This window comes from Zingiber officinale, chromosome 5A (assembly GCF_018446385.1).
Source record: "Zingiber officinale cultivar Zhangliang chromosome 5A, Zo_v1.1, whole genome shotgun sequence".
Classification (NCBI taxonomy): domain Eukaryota; kingdom Viridiplantae; phylum Streptophyta; class Magnoliopsida; order Zingiberales; family Zingiberaceae; genus Zingiber; species Zingiber officinale.
In genome coordinates, this window is record NC_055994.1 from 96,762,963 (window position 1) to 96,784,675 (window position 21,713).

The 21,713-nt window shown below is 34.1% G+C and overlaps 1 protein-coding gene across 3 annotated transcripts; it reads left to right on the forward strand.

The window, feature by feature from the left end:
- Window positions 1–10,551: 10,551 nt before the first annotated feature.
- LOC121981121 (inositol-tetrakisphosphate 1-kinase 1-like) lies at window positions 10,552–12,774 on the forward strand. 3 transcript variants are annotated; one of them, XM_042533485.1, is made up of 3 exons: window positions 10,552–10,694; window positions 10,767–11,909; window positions 12,396–12,774. In XM_042533485.1, the coding sequence occupies exon 2, from the start codon at window positions 10,812–10,814 to the stop codon at window positions 11,853–11,855; it is 1,044 nt and encodes a 347-aa protein (XP_042389419.1). In that variant the 5' UTR covers window positions 10,552–10,694; window positions 10,767–10,811; the 3' UTR covers window positions 11,856–11,909; window positions 12,396–12,774. The 3 variants fall into 3 exon arrangements, with proteins under 3 accessions (XP_042389419.1, XP_042389418.1, XP_042389417.1); XM_042533484.1 differs by having other exon boundaries at window positions 10,767–12,774; XM_042533483.1 differs by lacking the exon at window positions 10,552–10,694 and having other exon boundaries at window positions 10,749–11,909.
- The last annotated feature ends 8,939 nt before the right edge of the window (window positions 12,775–21,713 follow it).

Below are 21,713 nucleotides of genomic sequence, written 5' to 3' on the forward strand. Positions count from 1 at the left end.
CTCCTGGTCTCTGGTGTTCTGCTTTGACTCTCTGGCATGTCAAGCAGGTGCTGACATATTTAGCAACATCTCTCTTGAGTCTAGACCACCAGAATCTCTGTTTCAAATCTTGATACATCTTGGTGGAACCATGATGCATGGAGTATGGTGTACTATGAGCTTCTTCTAGAATCTTCTTTCTCAATTCCTCATCATTGGGGACACAAAGGCGGCTCCCTTGATACAGGATTCCACTGTCTGATACTCGAAACTCTGAATGTTCTTCTTTTTGTATCCCTTGCTTGATCTTCTGGATATCTGGATCTTCACTTTGCTTTCTCATAGAGACAAGTATTCTGTGTGAGTAATTATATGTGAATTAGGACTAAAAGACAAAATATTTAACCAACCAAAATCGTACCTTAATGATTTTGAATTTTTGTTTGACAAGCGTATGCAAGAGTTTAATTGATGATGATGTGGTAGCTACACCAGCAGATGAGACAGGGGCATCTGATACTTTAACAAGAGGCTCAACATTTTCCTCTCCTTTGCCCTTGGCCATCTCTATCTCCTCCTCATCTTGGAAAGTGACTCTTTTACTCCTTTTGGCTAAGGGAACTCCCTCTTTGGCAATTGGGGTGTCCTTCTTTTTGTAGCACACCTCTTTGACCTTGTTAATGGTTGATCGGCAGGTAATGGCACTATGTCCTTGGCAAACAACTGACTTTGAAGATCTTTAATTTTTCTATCTTGCTCTGTTATAATTTGATCTTTTACATCTATAATTCTGTCATTCTCATCAATTGTTTTTTCCTTGGAAGCTAATGAAGTTTCTGCATCACTGACACATAATTAAATCTCAACAATTAACTCACTAATTTTGGCCTCCATCTGGGCAATGAGTCGACCCTTGCCCTCAACTAGAGACTCCAAATGCACAATTTCGGCCTCCCTTGCTTGATAATTTGTACAAACCTCTTTCTCCTGCTCAGGCCATGTTTGGGGATTTTCCTAAGCGTCGGCTGCCTATTCAAGAAATTGCTCAAGAACTTGTTTAGGATGTTGCTCAGCAGTTGATTGTAAAAACCCCTCAGCAATTTATTGATCTATATGCTCTACAACATCGTCTAGAGAATCGTTTGAGAGCAGATGTGTCTCTAGGTCCGATGGACTTAAATCAACAATTATTTTGGCAACAGGTAATTCTACGATCCTAGACTTTATTGTCTCCACACGGGAGTCTGACCACTTCCATCTGCATATTGTTGGAAGGGCATACTATCTGTAAGGATCCATTATTCTAACATGTTCACACATCCACGCCTATAATATAATACAATTGGTTAAATATGAAATTTTCTGCATAAATCTTATGAGTTTATCATTAAATTGAAGCAATTATAGCTAGGAGATATGCAAACCCTTTGAGCATGGGAGCTTGATTTCCTGCAAGGCCCTCTGGTTTCGGCCTCTAGGAAAGTATCACACCAATCGCCCCCAGTTGTGGGCTCATATAGTCATATACAACCTTACACCAATTATACCTACCTAAATTAGCATAATTATCTACACAATCTATTAGTGACTGTACTAGTAATCTAGATATACTGCTAATAGTAGTAAATAAAATAGAAACAAAGAAATGCAATATTAAAAATTATCAAAAGAGAGTATCAGATTCAGCAGATGAAGGTTGTTTGCTGAGGATGATCATCTTGTTCTCTAACTCCTTCTGTGTACACTCCACATTACTGAAGTGTTGAAAAAATAGTGGGGTGGTGGTAGCCTGCTGCTGAAAATTTACTTCATCACCTTGGTCTGGGAGTCCAAGAACCAGTGAAACATCTTTTCTTGTGAAGTTGATCTCCTTATTATGAATGATGAAACATCTGGCTTCAACATCCCAATTGTCAAACATATTTTATATAAGGCTTCAGATATTTGTAATTTCAAGCATGGCTACTGCCAAAGCAAATGGATTTTCATTGATCATCTCCATCTGTCGATCATTTATGTGTAGTGATGATAAAAACCCCTTGAAGTGTGGGTAATTACTTTTCCGATGCACTTTTTTACGGTATGCCCGGGAAGCAGTAGTTCTCTAGCTCACCATTTAATTCTGTCAAACAAATACATAAGATCTTAGTGAGTAGTTGCTGCTAATCATGAGTAGCTACTATATGTTATCGCAGTTAGGGTCAAGTAGCTGCTACAATAGCGAGAAGTCAATCGGGGTTGTAGGGTTTAACCACGCTGTATCAATCAATAGGGTTCAGCTACACTAGCTACTACAACAAAGATAAACTTTTTTTAAACACTCTATTCCCGTAACCGTAATCTTAAACCCGAAAGCCCTAAAATCATTAATCCCCATTGTAACAGCTAGGAGATGAATCAAAACTCTAAAAATTCAAACCCTTAAACAAAATGAGATGACTCAAAACTTTCATCCCTAACAAAATACTTACGATGGAGGCGAAGATTTGGATAAGAAACAAGATGTCGCGATGAGATTGATTGACGAAGATACCGTGTGGGCACTGATCTACTATGATTGAAATTCTTTCAAAGTGTTTGTAATACGACGAGTTTAGGGGTTAAACCTTTTGCCAATGAGGGTAAAAATATAATTGCATAATAATTGTAAAATGGTAATTGGTAAGAAAAGGTTATTTGGATATCAAGGGTACCTACTACTCGTTATAGCAACTATTCTGGAGTAGATGCTACAAAGTGTAGCAGCTAATCAGAAGTAACTGCTGCACGGTGTAGCGACCACTCTTGACAAGCTGCTACACTGTGTAGTAGCTTCTGATGACTAGCTGCTTCAACGTGCTGCAATTGCTTCTACAATGTGTAGAACTTCATTTAATTGATCTAAATAAAAAAATGAGATTGTTATGATCTTTTTATTATTGGTTGAAAATGCAAAGTAATATCTTGTTGAGTGTAAACGAAGAAATAACTGCTACACCTTATATCAGCTAACATTTTAAGTTAACTGCTACACGGTGTAGCAGTTATTTGTCTTGGCTGCTACAACGTGTAACAGCAAAGCAAAGGCACTGCAGCAACATAAATAATTTTAAATAATTTTTAGCAAGTATTTTTAGGGTTAATATCTGCTAGAAAATATAGCTAGTAAAAAAATAACTTACCAAGCCGCTGCTACAAGTTATAGCAGCTACATGGAGAGTTAGTTGCTATAAGGTGTAGCAGTTACCTGTCGAAGTAGTTGCTACACGTTGTAGCAGCTACATAGACAATTAGCTGGTATAAGGTGTAGCAGTTAACTGTCGAAGTAGCTGATATAACTTATCGAAGTAGCTACATAATATATATGCGCACACACACACGTAGGTTAATCTTTATAACCTAGGTTTCTTAATCCAATCAACTCCTAATTTAATTGGGATATCTAAATATGCTTTCACTAAGCTTGATAGATTAATCATCTTAAACTTATAATACGAATTCCGTTTAAATTTAAAAGTTTTATAAAAAAAATCTAACAAAATTTTGTAAGGTTATTTCTCAAACAATATTTAATATTTGATTGTTGTATGTAACAGTGGAAGAGGGTAGTAATCCTTCGGACATAACTTGTTTAAATCTCTAAATTTCATGCACACTCATCATTTTTTTCTCGAGCTTAGACACCAACACCACATTTGCTAACCAACTTGAGAATTATACTTCATGGATATGTCCAGCTTCAAGTAGTTTATCCGCCTCCACTAGGATAATTTGGTTCTACTCGACTCCAAAGTCTCTCTTCCTTTGTTTAACTGGTAGAGTGTCTGGGCGGACGTGAAGTGCATGCTCCTTTACTCTCGGCGAGATACCCATGAGCTCTTGAAGCATCCAAGTGAAGACGTCATTATTGAGCATTAAGCGGGCGATCAAATTTGCTTTATTTTCCGCGCTCAGATCAGCTGCTACTTGAGTGACGGCCTTCAATTAGCTAGGATGGATTTGCATTTCCTCCTTTTTTTTATAAACTAAAGTCGGGGGAGCTTCTTGAATAGCATTAATCTCTACCTGCTGAGTTTTTCGTGTTGCGCAAACTTCGACCTTCACCACCTCCACATAGCATTTCTGTGCCACCAGCTGATCTCATTTTACCTCACTGATCTATCGAATTTGATCTTATGGAAGAATGTGGAGACAACGACTCAGAATTTGTCCAGTGATGGTCGGCCCAAAATTACATTATAGGCCGAAGGTGTATCCTGTTGGTACCTCGTGGTAGTTTTGATGTGATCAAGCAAGTCAAGTTAGGTTCTGTTGGTGTTTAACCATGTGTCTAAGTGTGCAAGAGTTTAGGAGCACAAGAAGTCAAGCAGAAGACACGGCTAGTGAGAAGGACGACACGGGAGAGAGCCGACGGGCTTAGTGCGCCTGAGGGACGAGGTACTGCGGAAGAGTACATCGGCGGACAAGAAGGACTCGCGCGGTGGTCTGAGCCGGAGCGGAAGCCTGCTTGAGGAGAAAACCGAAAAAAGGGTTCGGGTGAACTCTATTCCGGTTGGTCGAAATCACCCAAGTGATCGGAGAGGCAAAAGAGCATAATGTTAATGTAAGCGCTACTGGAGGCGCCTCCACGCCTTCTGTGGAAGGCGCCTCCGTACCTTCTGTGGAAGGCGCCTCCGTACCTTCTGTGGAAGGCGCCTCCGTACCTTCTATGAACAGTATGAATGCGCTTTCTAGCCTTATGGAACGAGCCTTCAACCAAGCAGATTTTGTCGTTGGCATCGGATGAACTCTTATCCACTGGCACCTTGCTGGAGGCGCCTTCCAGCCCTATGGAAGATGCCTTCCAGCCCAGGATAAGATTTTTTATGGGCTATAAAATGACCCCTGGACCTAGGAAATAATATACAACACTAGTGATTGATCCATCTTGAGTTCTGAGTTGTAATTGAGTGTGGCAACTGCTGTAAGAGGCTTCTCCGCCTGAAAGAGAGTTTACTAAGCTTTTATCTTTCTTGAATTAATAACCTCCACGGTTGTAACCAAGTAATTCGTCGTGTCTCTTTCTTTTAGTTTATTTACTTTGTTTATGTAAGTGTTCGATTTAATTACGTTATAAAGTTCAAGGAATGTTCATTTTTTATTGCAGGACTATTCTCCCCCCTTTAGCCGGTCGCTACCGAGACCAACATATCCACCACGATGAAGTTTGAACGAAGGATCCTCATGAGGGGCTTGCCCCCAAGAAAGATAGCCAATCAAATTTGTTCTGTTGGCTACATCTCGTTGTCAGTGAACTCATACAGAGTCGTTGTCATTGGTTGGAGCTCGCTCTTATCTATCTGAAGTTGCTCGAATGTCTTCTTGAAAATGATGTTAACCAAGCTGCCTGTGTCAACAAAAGTACGATGAATGTTATAGTTGGCTATCACAACTTTAATAATTAAAGCATCATCATGGGGTATCTCCACCCCATCCAAGTTTTTAGGGCTGAAATTGATTTTTGATTCCTGTGACTTCTCTTAACTCCATCTGATTGTATAAATTTTCAGTCGATAGACGTGTGACTTCCTAGCTTGATTGGAATCACCGTCGGTCGAGTCACCAGTTATCATACCAATGTCGCTCCAAGCGACGTTACTATGATTTTCTTCTTCTTGCGATAACTGGCGGGGTTGTTCTACAAAGGTCTGAGCTGGTGCCCGGTTATTTCTTTTTTGAGGTTGCTATTGGTTCCGATCAGCCCTCTCAAGGCTTCATCTTGGGTATGCATTCGGTTGACTATGACTTTGATGGTGGGGGAAGGAGATCATTGGTGAAACCCCTAATCAAGCCAAGCTGGATTGAGTTTAAAATGAACTAAGCTATTGAAATAATTATTCAAACTCAATTTGTTTATTTTTTGTGAGCTTAAGCTTGACTTGGTTTGAGCTTGGATTAAATTTGATTTATTTAAATGTTATCAAGCTCTGAATTCAAACTTATTTGATTATTTAAATTTTTATATTTTAAACTTATTTGGTTAGTTATTGAGTTGATAATACAAACTTGTTTGATTACTTTGAAAGTTTCTTGGTTCTTTTTAACATGTTGATAATAGTGTTATTGATGAACATGGTCCAAGAATATTGTTCATGAATATTATTTACGAATATTATTCATAAACATTAATAAATTAAATACATATGTGCTTAAACTTATTTGTTTAGTTCAACGAGTTATTTAAGTTTGTTCGTTTAATTGATTTTATGTGTATTGAATGAACATAAACATATTTTTATTAAGTTGAATACCAAACTTGTTTATGAACGTTTGATTCACTTACAATCTTACTAAACACTATGTGAGAGAGAACTCAAAGTCTTTTAGGGCACCCTTTCGATTGTTGAGGGCTCTCCTTTCAAAAGATTGTCCGATCAGGGTGAACATTTGAATTCAAATTTAGGTAGTGTTATTTTTTAACTTCAATTATTTGTTTGAACTTTCTTGGACCTTTTGGGGCTACATGTAGTTGCAATTGATAGTAAAAGGTGAAATCATCACTTTGGCGATCCCTTCAAGGTGGCCTCTCACTGTCTTAAAGGGAAGTAAATTATGGGGGCTTCGGCTAGCAACAGGAGCGCATGTAAGAAGGAATTGAGACAACCAGTAAAATATTCTGTACCCACTAAAAATCGATCGAGGCCTATTGATCTTTATATAAACCAACTACATCAGCTCGTGAGGTAAATGTTATTACAATCATGAATTAGTTGCAAGTTATAATGGCAGATCATCCATATGGATTTCAGATGTTTAAATTTTATTTGATTAATCACCTATCACATAAATTCGTAGCATCATTTATACACTATCTTTAGAATATTCGTCTCTATTACAATTTAAATTTTATTACTTTTATTTATTCATTTTATTTATTCTTTTAAGTGTTACCGCTGTACCACACATGGGAGATGTCTATATTAAGAATGATAATAGAGCGGAACCAAAGCTGATTTGTCATTTCCATCATTGAATTATATCTTCACCCTCATCTTCAGTTATGTCTAACCAGAAAATCCTCATCCTCGATTTCAAAGGGATAAAACGAAAAAAAAAAAAAAATCTACTCGATAAAAAAAAACTGAAGAATTTACATATACTTGGAATGTATTCCAAATAATTATTTTACGTCTTTGAGCACGTATGGATCCTTTGATTAGATCTTGATGAAAATCAAATTGTTGTGAGTAATGTATCAAAATCAACTCATTTATTTCATCATCATTAGTCTCTAGATTCGTCTCTATCTCTATTCCATTTTAATATTAGAGTTAATGACCTATAAATATTAATATTAATTAAGTAATATATATATATATATATATATAATTAATGGTTTAATAAAAAAAAATTAAACTCCATATTATTATCGGGCAGATTCAAATATGGATATCTCCATATCAACCCCTTTCAACTATAAGTATTTAAAAAATCTTCAAATCTGAATCAATATCTGAAAAAAAAAATTTAAATCTGTTCTAGTTTTATGTTTTCTCCGATGGCGCCGAATCTATAAGAAAAATCATCATCCCATATTTATATTGATTTTTTTATATAAATATAGATAGATAAATAGATAGATAGAAGGGAATATAATAAATTGGTCTAATTCGTTGAATTAATGATAATATTTTTTACCTTTTAAAATCATCAAAATAAATTGTATAGAAATTAAATAGACGCAAGGGATAAATTAATTTATCAAAATTTGTAAAATTTAAGATAAGATCATTAAAAAAAATTCATTATATGATTGACTTCTAATAAACTTAAATAATAAAAAATATCACAATAAAATATTTTTAACAACAATAAAACAAAATGATCAAAGTTCAAATGAAAAAAAAATTCTAAACAAGGGATTAATAAAAAGTAGAAAAAAAAAACAAGAACACTTTAGATGAATGACGATCATCTTTATCTTTCGACTCATTGGAAGCTCAAATATTATTGGACGATTGGACCAGAGCGGAGAAAAGAATCCAAGGAATGCAACTTTCAGATGACGAAGTTGAAAATTTTGATACTGAATGAACAAATAGAACAGGAACAGGAAATGGAAGTGAGTGAAAATGTAAAAGAATAAAAATGTAAAAGAACTACGTGAGCTTTGATTCCCCTAAAGGGATACGTAGACAACTTAAATAAGTACAAGCCTTTTTTCCCAATAAATTTTAATTTCTAATTTGTAATTTGTAATATTTAATTTTTAATTTTTAATTTTTTAACATAATAATCTTAAACCGTGGCGAACCATGACGAACCGTGAACCGTAACCGTCTTGAGCGGTTAAAATTAAGAGTCGATCTGTCTGGAACCGTCGAACCGACGATTCTAAATCATCGAACCGTTAGTTCCGAACTATGATCAGGTCTACTTTGAGCACATAAGAATCCTTTGATTAGACCTCGATGAAAATCAAGTTGTTGTGAATAATATATCAAAGTCAACTCGTTTATTTCATCATCATTATTAGTCTCGGGATCTCTATTCCATTTTAAATGTCAATTATTTATTGACTTAGCTAAAATTATTTTAAATTTTTAATATAAGAGTTAATGACCTATAAATATTAATATTAATTAAGTAATATATATAAATATATATATATATATATACTCATTATTAGTCTCGGATTCGTCTCTATCTCTATTCCATTTTAAATGTCAATTATTTATTGACTTAGCTAAAACTATTTTAAATTTTTAATATAAGAGTTAATGACCTATAAATATTAATATTAATTAAGTTATATATATATATATATATATATATATATATATATATATATATATATATATATATATATATATATATATATATAATATTAATAATTAATGGATTAATAAAAAAAATTAAACTCCATATTATTATCGGGCAGATTCAGAAAATGGATATCTCCGTATCAACCCCTTTCAACTATAAGTATTTAGAAAATCTCTAAATCGGAATCTATATCTGAAAGAAAAAAGTTAAATCTGTTCTAGTTTTATGTTTTTTCCAATGCTCCGAATCTATAGGGAAAATTATCATCCCATATTTATATTGATTTTTTTATATAAATATAGATAGATAAATAGATAGATAGAAGGTAATATAATAAATTAGTCGAATTCGTTGAATTAATGATAATATTTTTTACCTTTTAAAATCATCAAAATAAATTGTATAGAAATTAAATAGATGTAAGGGATAAATTAATTTATCAAAATTTGTAAAATTTAAGATAAGATCATTAAAAAAAATTCATTATATGATTGACTTCTAAAAAACTTAAATAATAAAAAAATAGCACAATAAAATATTTTTAACAAAAATAAAACAAAATGATCAAAGTTCAAATGGAAAAAAAATCTAAACAAGGGATTAAAAAAAAAGTAGAAAAAAAAAACAAGAACACTTCATTGTGTTATATATTTTTGTTAAATTAAAAATTTTAATTGGACCAATTTGAATTGGGCTGAGGCCTACATGTATAGTGCTTGAAACGTCGCACCATTTCCCCCCTCCAATTTTCAATAATAATTCATTGAAAACAAATTAATTTATCATGGGGCTCTCAAAATACTATTAAAGAACCCAAGTGATATTCAGTCCTTTTTTCCATTTATGTAATTAAAAAATATAAATATTCCTTAATTTATTTTTTAAATTCATAATACTTCTGAACATATTTGTGAAAGAAAAAAACATTCCATTTAATTTTCCTTCCCAAAGGAGATTAATATTTGAGGGAAAAAAAACTAAATGGATAAATTGATTAGAGTATTAAATTATTTATTCATCAAATCTTATCCTATTCCTTATCCTTCCACCCATTCTTTCCCATGGAATCCTATACCTCGCGTGGGAATCCATTTGCTCAAATAATTCCATGCAATAGAATATTGATTTAGGGGAAATTACATTTTGTGACCCAAATTATCAATTTTTGCAACATGCTCTGAGATTTAGCATTGTGTAAAATATCTCTAAAATATTAAGATCGTACTTGTTTCTTCCATATTGTATATGTTAACTACTAAATCCTTTGATGTTCTTTTTAACAAACATTATAATTAATGGATTTTTTTTGTTCATTTGTATTCATATTTATATTAATAGAAGGGGAGCTTTGATTAAAAAGAGTAAAATTGTTATAGTATTAGAAGTCATGAGTTTGAGTTTTAAAAATAAGACTCATGAAAACTTCATGCGCTGATTTTTATTATTATTATTATTCATATTTATAAATATTTATAGCATGCTAATGAATCTGTGAATCTCCAATTGGACACGAGATTATTATTCTCTCTCACCTGTGATCTCTCCTCCTTCACACACGTGTGGCCGCCCCTTTCCCATCTCCCGCACGTGCTTCCTCCCCGTCCGTTAAAATTAACATCGGACGGAGGTTGGTCCGCCACGTCTCGCAGCTCGTCCGCCACCCGTCGCGTCGGCTCTTCGTTGAATTGATCCCGTCCGTCCGACTAATGCTGCCTTGTACTGGTCCGATGTGGGTTCCCCTCACTGAGCGAGGTGGAGTTACCTCGAGTGACTGCATCTCCTTCTGGTCGAGCTATAAAGCAATCTGCCTTGCTTTGTGTTGCGATCAATTCTCTTTCTTCGCCTGCCGATCTTCTAATCCTTGATTCGAAGCGAGGGGAGCAACCTCGATCGATCGATCGATCGACTCTTCTCTTCATGTTTTGCTCTCGGTAATCCGTGATTTCTTCCGGGGAATCTTAGACTCCGGCCGATCTGTGCTCTAAATGCGGTTTGTTTCGCAGGCGATCCGAGATCGAGGAGGAATCGCTGGAGATTTGCAGCTCGCCATGGCGGAAAACCCTAGGAGATTTGCCGTAGGCTACGCGCTCGCTCCTAAGAAGCAGCAGAGCTTCATCCAGCCGTCGCTCGTCGAACTTGCGCGGCAAAAGGGCATCGATCTCGTCCCCATCGATGAGAGCCGGCCCCTCGCCGACCAGGGCCCCTTCGATTGCGTGCTCCATAAGCTTTATGGCGATGACTGGAATACGCAGCTCGAGGATTTCGTCTCGAAAAACCCTGGCGTCCCCGTCGTCGATCCTCCCCTCGCGATTGAGCGCCTCCACAATCGCATCTCCATGCTGCAGGTCGTGTCTGAGCTCGAGATCCGGCAGGAGAAGGAAACCTTCGGGATTCCTAGCCAGGTCGTGATCTATGATTCTGCCGCCCTCTCCAACTCTGGCGTTGTCGGAGCTCTTCGTTTCCCCGTCATCGCCAAGCCTCTGGTGGCCGATGGCAGCGCCAAGTCCCACAAGATGGCCCTTGTTTTCCACCGTGACGGCCTATTAAAGCTTAAACCGCCGCTCGTGCTGCAGGAGTTTGTAAACCACGGAGGGGTCATATTCAAGGTGTACGTGGTGGGGGACTACGTGCAGTGCGTGAGAAGGAAGTCCCTCCCGGATGTCTCCGAAGAGAAGCTGGAGTGTTCTGAGGGGTCCGTCACCTTCTCTCAGGTGTCCAATTTGATTGCACAAGACCCGACGGAGGTAGAGTACTACAGGCATCTGGACGATGCAGAGATGCCTCCGTTAAGCTTTATCACCGAGATAGCTAGAGGTTTGAGGCGGGCTATGGGATTACATCTTTTCAATTTTGATGTGATCAGGGATGCGAAGGTGGGAAACCGCTACCTTGTGATCGACATCAACTACTTTCCTGGATATGCCAAAATGCCCCATTATGAGAAAGCTCTGTCTGACTTCTTCTGGGACATTGTTCATGAGAAGAATGGGGAAGACTCTGGAAACGGAGCCGTCGACGAAGAAACTAAGCTTTTGGTCAGCAATCATCACAAGATAGCAGATGATGTGGCCGTGGAGAATAATGTGACCTGAGGTTCATGGATCTTTCTTCTCATAAATCTAATTTTACTTCCAACAACTTCAAAGGTACAATTTGCACTTCATTTCAAACTAAGATGTTACTCCTCTTTGCATGCCGTCATATTTAGGAAAAGTTAATTCGGTTCTTGCATTAACTTTGTACATCCTACTGCGGGCATAAGCGATCACTTTGTCGGGATATTTAAGGGAGTCAGCTTGGTCTTCATTCTAAAGGGATTTTGGTCACATGGCTAGACATTATTGCTGTTTTACTCACTTGGAATCAATGCTGTGTGAATCATGGAAAACAACTTAGTAACTAGCCACTTGACTTAGTTGATTATACTATCATATGGACGTTATAGCCATCTAATGGCATTATGATTCCCCTGGATATTAGGTCTAATTATTATTCACCAATAGATGTTACTTCTACTCTTCTAGTGATTCAATGTTAGTTCTTCGAAAGAAAGCTAACCTCCATGTGCGTGAGGAGCTATTCTGCTAAAGATTATACAATTTGTTTGCTAATCTAGTAACATTTTGCTCCAGGATTCTTCATCTCAATACTGGCAGCATTTCTTCAACATGCTTCATGATTCTGAGTAAACACTGCTGTTTGGTCTGACGACTCTTACCCTTGCTTGTTTTTTTTTTTAATCTTCAGTAGAGGGAACACTAGCAAAAAAACGTATTTAGAACTATGATGAGGTGATGATGGGATGGCAAAAAAAAATTTGCTGGAGATGAGATGTTTATTTTTATCTGTAAAATCTAGTCTTTGTTGATCACACTTTACAGAGCATGATTGTAATTGCCTAAGGCATTCAGATTTGAAAAATCATTAGGGTGCCTTAGGTTGTAGGTTGGAGGTTATCCTTGAGATTATCCATTCAAGATTATCAACGAAAATTTTGTTTGATTTAGGTAATCGATGATTCCCAAATAATATTCTATGCCCGACACGTCAGCAAAAGGGACATGCAATCCGGAATCGGAAAATCTCAAAAAATTGAAGTTTTTCTTGATTCCGAGGTTAACAAATTTTTTTTACCCAGAATATCCTCGAATAAGAGAAAAATATGATAAAAAATAAAATGCAAAGAAAAAAATAAAATAAAAAATGTTTAAAATTTTTTTTAAAAAAAATTAAAAAATAAAAAATAGAAAAAGTATTAAAAAAAATTTAAAATGTAAAAAAACGTAAAAAATAATAAAAAATGTAAAAAAATTAAAAAATATATAAAAGATAGAAAAAACATAAAAAATTAAAAAAAATAAAAACAATTAAAAAACTTTTAAAAAACTTTAAAAAAATTATTTTTAAAAAAATAAAAAATAAAAAATAAAAATAAACGTAGAGTTTAAAAATAATAATATATATGGTTGATTTTGTAACAAAAGTAATATAGTAAAATATTAAACTAAGTTATTCATTAAAACCTTCAAACAAATAAATTTTTATATTACCTAGATTGAACCACAGAACATTTGGTTATGTTTTATTTCACATAACTTTATTTATGTGATTACCAAATAATCACATAATCAAAATTATACATGATAACTTGAACCAAACGTACTATTAGGGTGTGTTTGATTGGGTATTATCCATCCAAGGTTATCAACGAAAATTTAGTTTAGGTAATCAGCAATTTCAAAGTAATGATTCATGCTCGACATGTCAGCAACAAAGACATACAATCTAGAATCGAAAAATCTTGAAAAAGTGAGATTTTTCTTAATTTTGATGTTACGAAATTTTTTAGTCAAAAATATCCTTTGATATATAAAAGTTAAAAAAAAACTAAAAATCATAAAGTAAAAAAAACATAAAATTAAAAATAATAATATATTATTGATTTGGTAACGGAGGATAATCCAGTAAAATATTAAAATAAATTATACATTAAAATCTTTTAATTATCTGGTACTTGGATAATTAAGATTATATATGATACGTATCCTTAAAATTTACGATGCATATCATCACCTAAGCAATGGCGTAGCCAACTTGAACAACTGCCCTGGGCTAAAAATGCTGAGCCCAGTAAAACTTAGCCCAGCATAGCAAGGTTGAAGCCTAAAATTACTGGACATTGCTAGGCTGAACAACTGGCCTGGGCTAAAACTGCTGAGCCCAGTAAAACTTAGCCCAGCATAGCAAGGTTGAAACCTAAAATTACTGGGCATTGCTTGCTGGGTGAAGCCTAAAATTGCTAGACATTGCTAGGCTTCACTGGGCTAGAGCCCAGCCCTGACTACGCCTTTGCACCTAAGGTCGCTGAGCAATCATCCTTGTTATAGAGCCAAAACTGGCTTTCTCTGAAGTCGATTAATCCAAACACTTGATGGATTTAATTCTAAGTAGTTTCGCGTAGTTTCTATCTTGTCATATTATGGATTCTAAGTTTACATTAATTGTATTACTTTCTTCCAAAAATATCTCAAGTAGCAGATTATTATTATTTTTTTTATTATGTATGATTGATTTTGTGAGAATAATATAGTAAAATATTAAATTAGATTATTTATTAAAAAATTTAAATAAATAAATTTTTACTACATTATTTAAGTTATATTTTATTCTCCATAATCACATAATTAAAATTATGCATGATAATTTTGATCATATATTAATTATATTACTTTATTCTAAAATAACTTAAGTAGCAGCTTTCCATGATATTAGGGAATAACTGTTCATAGGTTTAATGAGGGATATTATAAACGGCAGCCTCATAACCTAACACACTAATTAGAATAGAACGATTGATGGTTTGGAAAGTTATCGATGTTTGTTCTATGTCACGTCACCAGTCCCAGCTATTTGCGATGGGGACTTCAAGTGCAATTTGCTTCTCCCACCCTCGACAGCAGTCTTTTTTTTTTTTTTTTTTTTTTTTTTTTTTCTCCCTCTCAAATGACATTTATACCTCTCTTCTATCTTTATATATTTTTTTAATTTTATTTAGTTTTATTTTTTAATTAATTTTATTTATTATTTTTTCATCAATATTTATATTTTTTTAATGTTATTTAATTTTTATTTAGTTTATTTTTTAATCAATTTTATTTATTATTTTTTATCAATATTTATATATTTTTTTATTTTTAATCAATTTTGTTTATTATTTTTCATCAATTTTTTTATTTTATATAATTTTTAATATAAGTTAAAATCTCTCATTTCTTTAAATTACCTTCCTAATTTGACATTTAAATTACTTCATCTAACATTTAACATATGTCAGAACATCTCCTCCCTTTAAATTATTCTTATCTAATTCTTTATACATGTCAGAACCTCTCATTCTCTTTAAATTACTCATTCTCTAAATCTTAACACATGTCAAAACACCCTACTCCCTTTAAATTATCTCTCTTCAACGCTTGACATATGTGAAAACCTCCTCTCTCTTTAAATTATCCATCCTCTAATCCTTGACACATGTCAAAAGACCACTCTCCCTTTAAACTATCCCCTCCAACCCTTGACACATGTCAAAACTTTTCATCATTTTAAATTACCTCATTTCCAACACTTGACACATGTCAGAACCTCTCACACTTCATTTCAGTCACTCTTTAGTCACACCTCCTTCCACTGCTATCTCCCTCTCAGGCTCCCCTTCTCTCTTCCTAGAAGATATTTATCTTCTTAGTCATTACTTTTCATAATTTATAGAAGAAAATTATGAATAACTATTTGAGTTTATTTTATATAGTTGGCCAATTGAGAATAATGTTTCTAGTGGAGAGAGTATCTCCAACAACAGTCGTGATTATACAGCCGAATTTACCATAGACCAGGTTAATTATTATCGTTATTTTATGCATATTCATTATTTATTTTATAAGTAAAAAAATTATATTAAGATTGGATAATGTCATATTTGTTATATTTTTTTATATAGATATTTAAAAATAAAGAAGATATGATAAATTAGGCAAAAATAGTTGGTCTGAAAAAATGGTATTATGATGGTTATTTAAAATTCTACTAATTTAAAAGATAACAAGCTACTAAAGTGTCATCTTATGAGTGAAAGAGATGGAAATTACAAATCGCCATGATATTTAGTTGATGGGTAATCCTTAAAAAAAATACTGGGACTAAAAAATGTGAATACACATTTGAGCTGCGAGGTATATAGATACCTTCAGATGGTGTGATGTGGGGTTTAAGGGTTGTCTATGATTTTCATAATCATCAATCAGCAGAACATATTGATGGTCATGAGTACCCGTGTAGATTAAAACTAATAGAAAAAGAATTTGTATTCGACATAGCTAACAGCACCACACATCGTGAAATTCTTAGTATTTTGAAGGAAAAAAGACCTGTTAAATACTACGGAGATTAAAAGCATTTATAATACCATTTTCACAAACAAATCCACTAAACGGGCCGGCCTAAATTCTATGCAGTTTGTTTTAGAGCAATTAATCAAGAAAGAATACCTCCATAATTACGGTACAAATCTAGACACCAACGAAATTACAGATATTGTTTGGGTTCATCTAAAAAGTCTAGAGCTGTTTGTCAACTTTTCGTCTATGTTGATCATTGATGTCATAAACAAGACTAATGAGTATTAGATACTACTATTGGAGGTTGTAGGTATCACATCTACAATGCGGACTTACTCACTTATGTTCGCATATCTTAGTAATAAGAGGATAGAGGAACTGACATGAGCATTAGGTACCTTAAGGAAGTGGATGATTGAAAAGGAGGCATCGTTGTCATTGGTATTTGTTTTAGATCGAGATTCGACGTTTATTAATGTCATTGAAACATGTTTTCCCAATGTACGTCACATCCTTTATATTTAACACATAAAACAGCGTGTAATGAAGAAATGCACCCCTATGTTTGGTCTAAAGTGGCAACATTTTTATGCATCATGGCACACACTCATTAATTCATCGACACAATGGTCTTACCAGCAGAAGTGGGATGTCATGGACGAGGAGTATCAACGATTCGAGAGTGCTCTAAATTACCTTTGGAAGACATGGTTACATCCTTACAAAGAACGGTTTGTTTCAGCATAGGTTGATACATGTATGCACCTCGAGAGGAATTAAAATCAAAGGTATAGTCACTTTATAGTTTTAATATTTCAATTTTGTTCATTATTGTACTATTTTAATTCTTTTTATCATTAAAACATAATATATTTTTTTATTATAGGGCAGAGTCTACACATGTGAGACTGAAGTTATGTTTAGAAGATATTATGTCATCCCTACAAACATCTTTTGAAAAAATACATAAGATGTTGAGAATTCAATTCTGGAATATTAAGAAGTTGTTCGAGGGATCTCTCAACATTCCACACCATTAACATTTATATGATGATATTTTCAGCCAAATAAGGTGTCGGAGTTCATTAGAGGAAATAGAGTTGATTTCTAGTCAGTTAAAATACATTAACGAAGCATCTCACCAGGTAGCCGGCAGATACAACTGTTCTATCAAAATTATATACAGATTGTCATGTGAGCACGATCTTGCACATTATCGTTACTTTTTCATTCCAATTCTGCTACAGAGTATCAACGCTCGTTGGAGGAGATTATTTATGCACGTACATCTATTTAATGATGAGGGAGCACAACCCAACAGAATATCTCACATTGTTGAGATATTAGATGGGATGGATCCACATATGCGAGAGCATATGATAGATAAGTTTTTCGATATGATAGATCTATCTCAAAGTACAATTTGAGCCCCTTCGTACAACACAGAACATAGAGGATGACCTATATATAGAGCTGAGTAAAGTAGACGTCGTATACCTTCTTTTACAGATGTATCCACTTTAGTATCTAGGGTCTCTCAACCGACTACAACATCTCGAAGGAGAGGAAGACATGGAAGGGGGTCGAAGGTTCGTAATACTAAAACGGCCCATGATCACTCTCCAATTCCACCCATCCATAATGCTTATATTGAAAATTACCTATACCTCTACAAAGTTATATTTCTCACACTGTTGACGTTCAACTTGACGGTCATTATGGATTCAAGGCAATAACTACTGTAATACCCCGGTTCTGAGATTCTGGTTAAGTATACCTTAAAAGGTTAGATGATATTATCCATATCACCAAGGTGCACATTCCTTTTCAGAAGTCCAAACTTAAGAACTCCAAAGTTAAGTGTGCTTAGCTTGGAGAAATCTGAGGATGGGTGACCTCTTGGGAAGTTTCCCAGGGTGCGTGCGAGTGAGGACAAAGCACGCTGAAAGGACCTCCGGTGGTCGGTGGAGCTAGTCGTCAACCCGATGGACAATTCTGATGGCGTTCCCGGTTCGATCCGGGTGGGGCCCGCCCATGCGGGGGCGTTACAGATGGTATCAAAGCAACCTTGCGATCGTGAGTGCGCCTGTGGCAAGAGCACCCAGGGCACCACCTAGCGAGGAAGATTCTGGGATTTGTCTGCGGTGTGATTCATGGTTACACAACGAGAATGTTATGTCTTTAAGTGAGAGTAACTGTAATACCCCGGTTCTGAGATTTTGGTTAAGTATAGCTTAAAAGGTTAGATGGTACTATCCATATCATCCATATCACCAAGGTGCACCTTCCTTTTCGGAAGCTCAAACTTAAGAACTTCAAAGTTAAGCGTGCTTGGCTTGGAGAAATATGAGGATGAGTGACCTCCTGGGAAGTTTTCTAGGATGTGTGCGAGTGAGGACAAAGCATGCTGAAAGGACCTCCGGTGGTCTCAACCCGATGGGTAATTTTGGTGGCGTTCTTGGTTCAGTCCGGGTGGGGCCCGCCCGAGCTGAGCCGTTACAACTACACTAATTGGATATGTGTGAAGAAGGTTAGTTTCAAGTACAATTCGAGCTTGTAGAAAGGATTCGACAAAATAAGGATCTATATGATTAACTTTATCCAGATCGAAATTTAGTAGTCAATCTATTATTTTCATTGAATTAGTTCGAGCCATGGGCTCTAGAAATATATTGAATGGACTCTATGTATTTGAGAATTATATCACATCAAGGTACAATCTTGTACTGCATACATTTAGTGAGAATATTGAGAGTTGTTTTACTCACGTGTCATTAAGAACCCCTCCAGTTCCAAACCAAAAGCGTCGAGAAATAGATATTGTCCATGTTGGCAATCACTTCGTGCAAGTTTTCTTACACTCTCATTATTCTGTACCACTCATTCCGACGTGGTGGTGATAACATTCATCATACGAAACTAAAGGATTGGTCACTTGTTATAGGACAAGGGTTTATTTGTGATACGAACTAATATGTACATAATCAAACACGTCGGAAATATAATTTATTGACAATATTGATTAAAATTTCTATTTTTATATATTTTCATATTTTTTTTATATTATTACATATATTCTTTATTTTAAAAAAAATATTTGTCCGTAAGCTATAAATATGTTTATTATTAATTGTTAGTATTTTTTTAATTTCAAATATATAATTTTTATTTTGATCCATATTTTAATATTTTTTTAATTTTCTATAACTAATAACTTCTAAAATCTATAACTAAAAAATAAATAAAATATTACAAACATATAATTAAAAAACTATTCAAAAAGGAAAAAAAAAATTGATAAAAAATTTAAAAAACTGGTTAAAAAAACAAAACCAATAAAAAAATTAAAACGAACAGAGAAGTCAGATTGCATAAGGATATAAACTTAAGATTTGAGATGGAGCTGGGAGGGGGCATCTCAGAGGAGGTGCGAAAAGCACTTCTCCTTCAAGGATATAAACTTAAGATTATATGGACTTCATTCCTCCGAATTTCAAAATCATAATTGTTTATAATACTTAAATTTATTATATTATTTTTATTACTGATCTTGTTAATAAATTTAAATAAGCTATGTTTTATAAATATCTTCGTTTGTCCTCACCAATTTAAATCACTCTTTTATTTATCTATTTTATTCATGAATATACTATTTTGGTTTGAACAACACCCAGTTGCAAGCGTCTATCATAAGTTGTCACACTATTTTGTTTCTACGGTTTTTCTTTCTTAAAAAAAAAAACCATTTTGCTCGGTTCATAAAACATTACATTCTGATGGACAAATGGTTTTTATTATTAGTTAAGTGGTTTTCATTTTATTTAATTAATATTAACAATTTAAATTCATCAGGGGTATAAGTGTTAAGTACATGCTGGGATGTACACCACTGACTATTCCTTGGGATTTGAACCCCTATCCATTACTTACCATATGTGCCAAACCTTGGTGCTTCAACGAATGCTCCTTTAGCTTGTTAGGAGTTGTAATAATACAAAAACAAATGTTAAGATCAGAATTCAGAAGCTATTTTGTTTTTATTTTATAGAATATAAAAAGATCCATAATAATTTTTAACTATAAAATATAAAACAAAAATAAAGTGAGGATTAAAATAAATTTCTCTCGGTAAAAACATTTCTATAATTGAAAATAGATAATCCGGAAAGTAACTAGAACTCAGGAAGTGAAATGGAAAAGAACAGATGCAATCAAACGAACAGATTCAATCAATGCACGGTCAGCAACTTGACCATGTCAGTCGGTCAAAGCAACATCAGGCATGTAAAGTAGGAAACCGGAACAAGATCAGTTTGGCGGCCACTGCTGGTGGTGAAGTTTGGGACAACTCCGACAAAGTGGGTAAAACTACTACTTCATTTCTCATTTCATTCACTGACGCAATCAAATATAAACCAATAAAATAAATATTTTCACCCGTTGCCACAGTCAATAGTTCATGTTTCATTCCATTTAATTTCACAAGTCTATTATATATACATTAAAAAATATCAATACTTTTACCTACACTAATAGTTATTTAATTAATTTCTACATATAATTATAACATTAACATTGTGCACGGTCGCACATCTAAATGCTACGAAGCTTAAGAAACTTATTAAAAAAAAATAACTCGGTGCATAAAATTTTCGTCATACGAGATCTCGAGAAAAAATCCATTATACATAATTTTATCTTACTTTTTACCAGAGATTGTTTTCCGGATTTGAAACTATGATCTTTTGATCACATGACAATAATTTTAGTGTTGCGTCAAAACTCCTTCCGCTTAAGAAACTTATAATTAAGAAAAACATATTTAAAACAAATTTATCATATACATAAAAAAAATTAATTTATAAATCTACCAATTTCGTAATTTTAAAAATATATGCTCTCGTGGCATACCAAATCATCTAGGTCATGTTTTTACATAATCTTAATATAAAATGTTTATAGATCGTTCAATACAATAATCAAAATGGTAAAGTATAATAATAATAAAGAAAAAAAAAGATAAACTCAGTAAATTATTATGACAGACCGTCTAAAAGGAGGACAGATCATCTGGACCACTTAGTTCCTAAACATATATTGATGGAATATATGATCCCTATTTATAAAATAGGTGGGGATCATTCATCCCCACCAATATATGTTTAGGAATCATTCCTTGGACCGCAAAAAATAATCCAACGGATCCGAGCTCGTCTAGAAGTAGGTCGGATCCTCTAGACCATTTTTATAGTGCAGAGGATGCTCCCTATATATGTATTGATGGAGGTGCATGATCCCCACTTATAAAATAGGTGGGGAACATGTATTCCCACCAATGCATATAAAAAGAAAATATCTTCTAAACCGTAAAAAAACGATTTAGAGGATCTCCTCTGTCCAGAAGTCTAATTATCCATTTTTTTAAAGAAAATATTTATATAAATATATTATAATTAAAAATTAAAGTATGAATATTTAAATAATAATTTAAATATTTTATCGTACCGTAGCCCCGGACAGTACGATAACTTAATAAAATAAACAACATATTTCCTA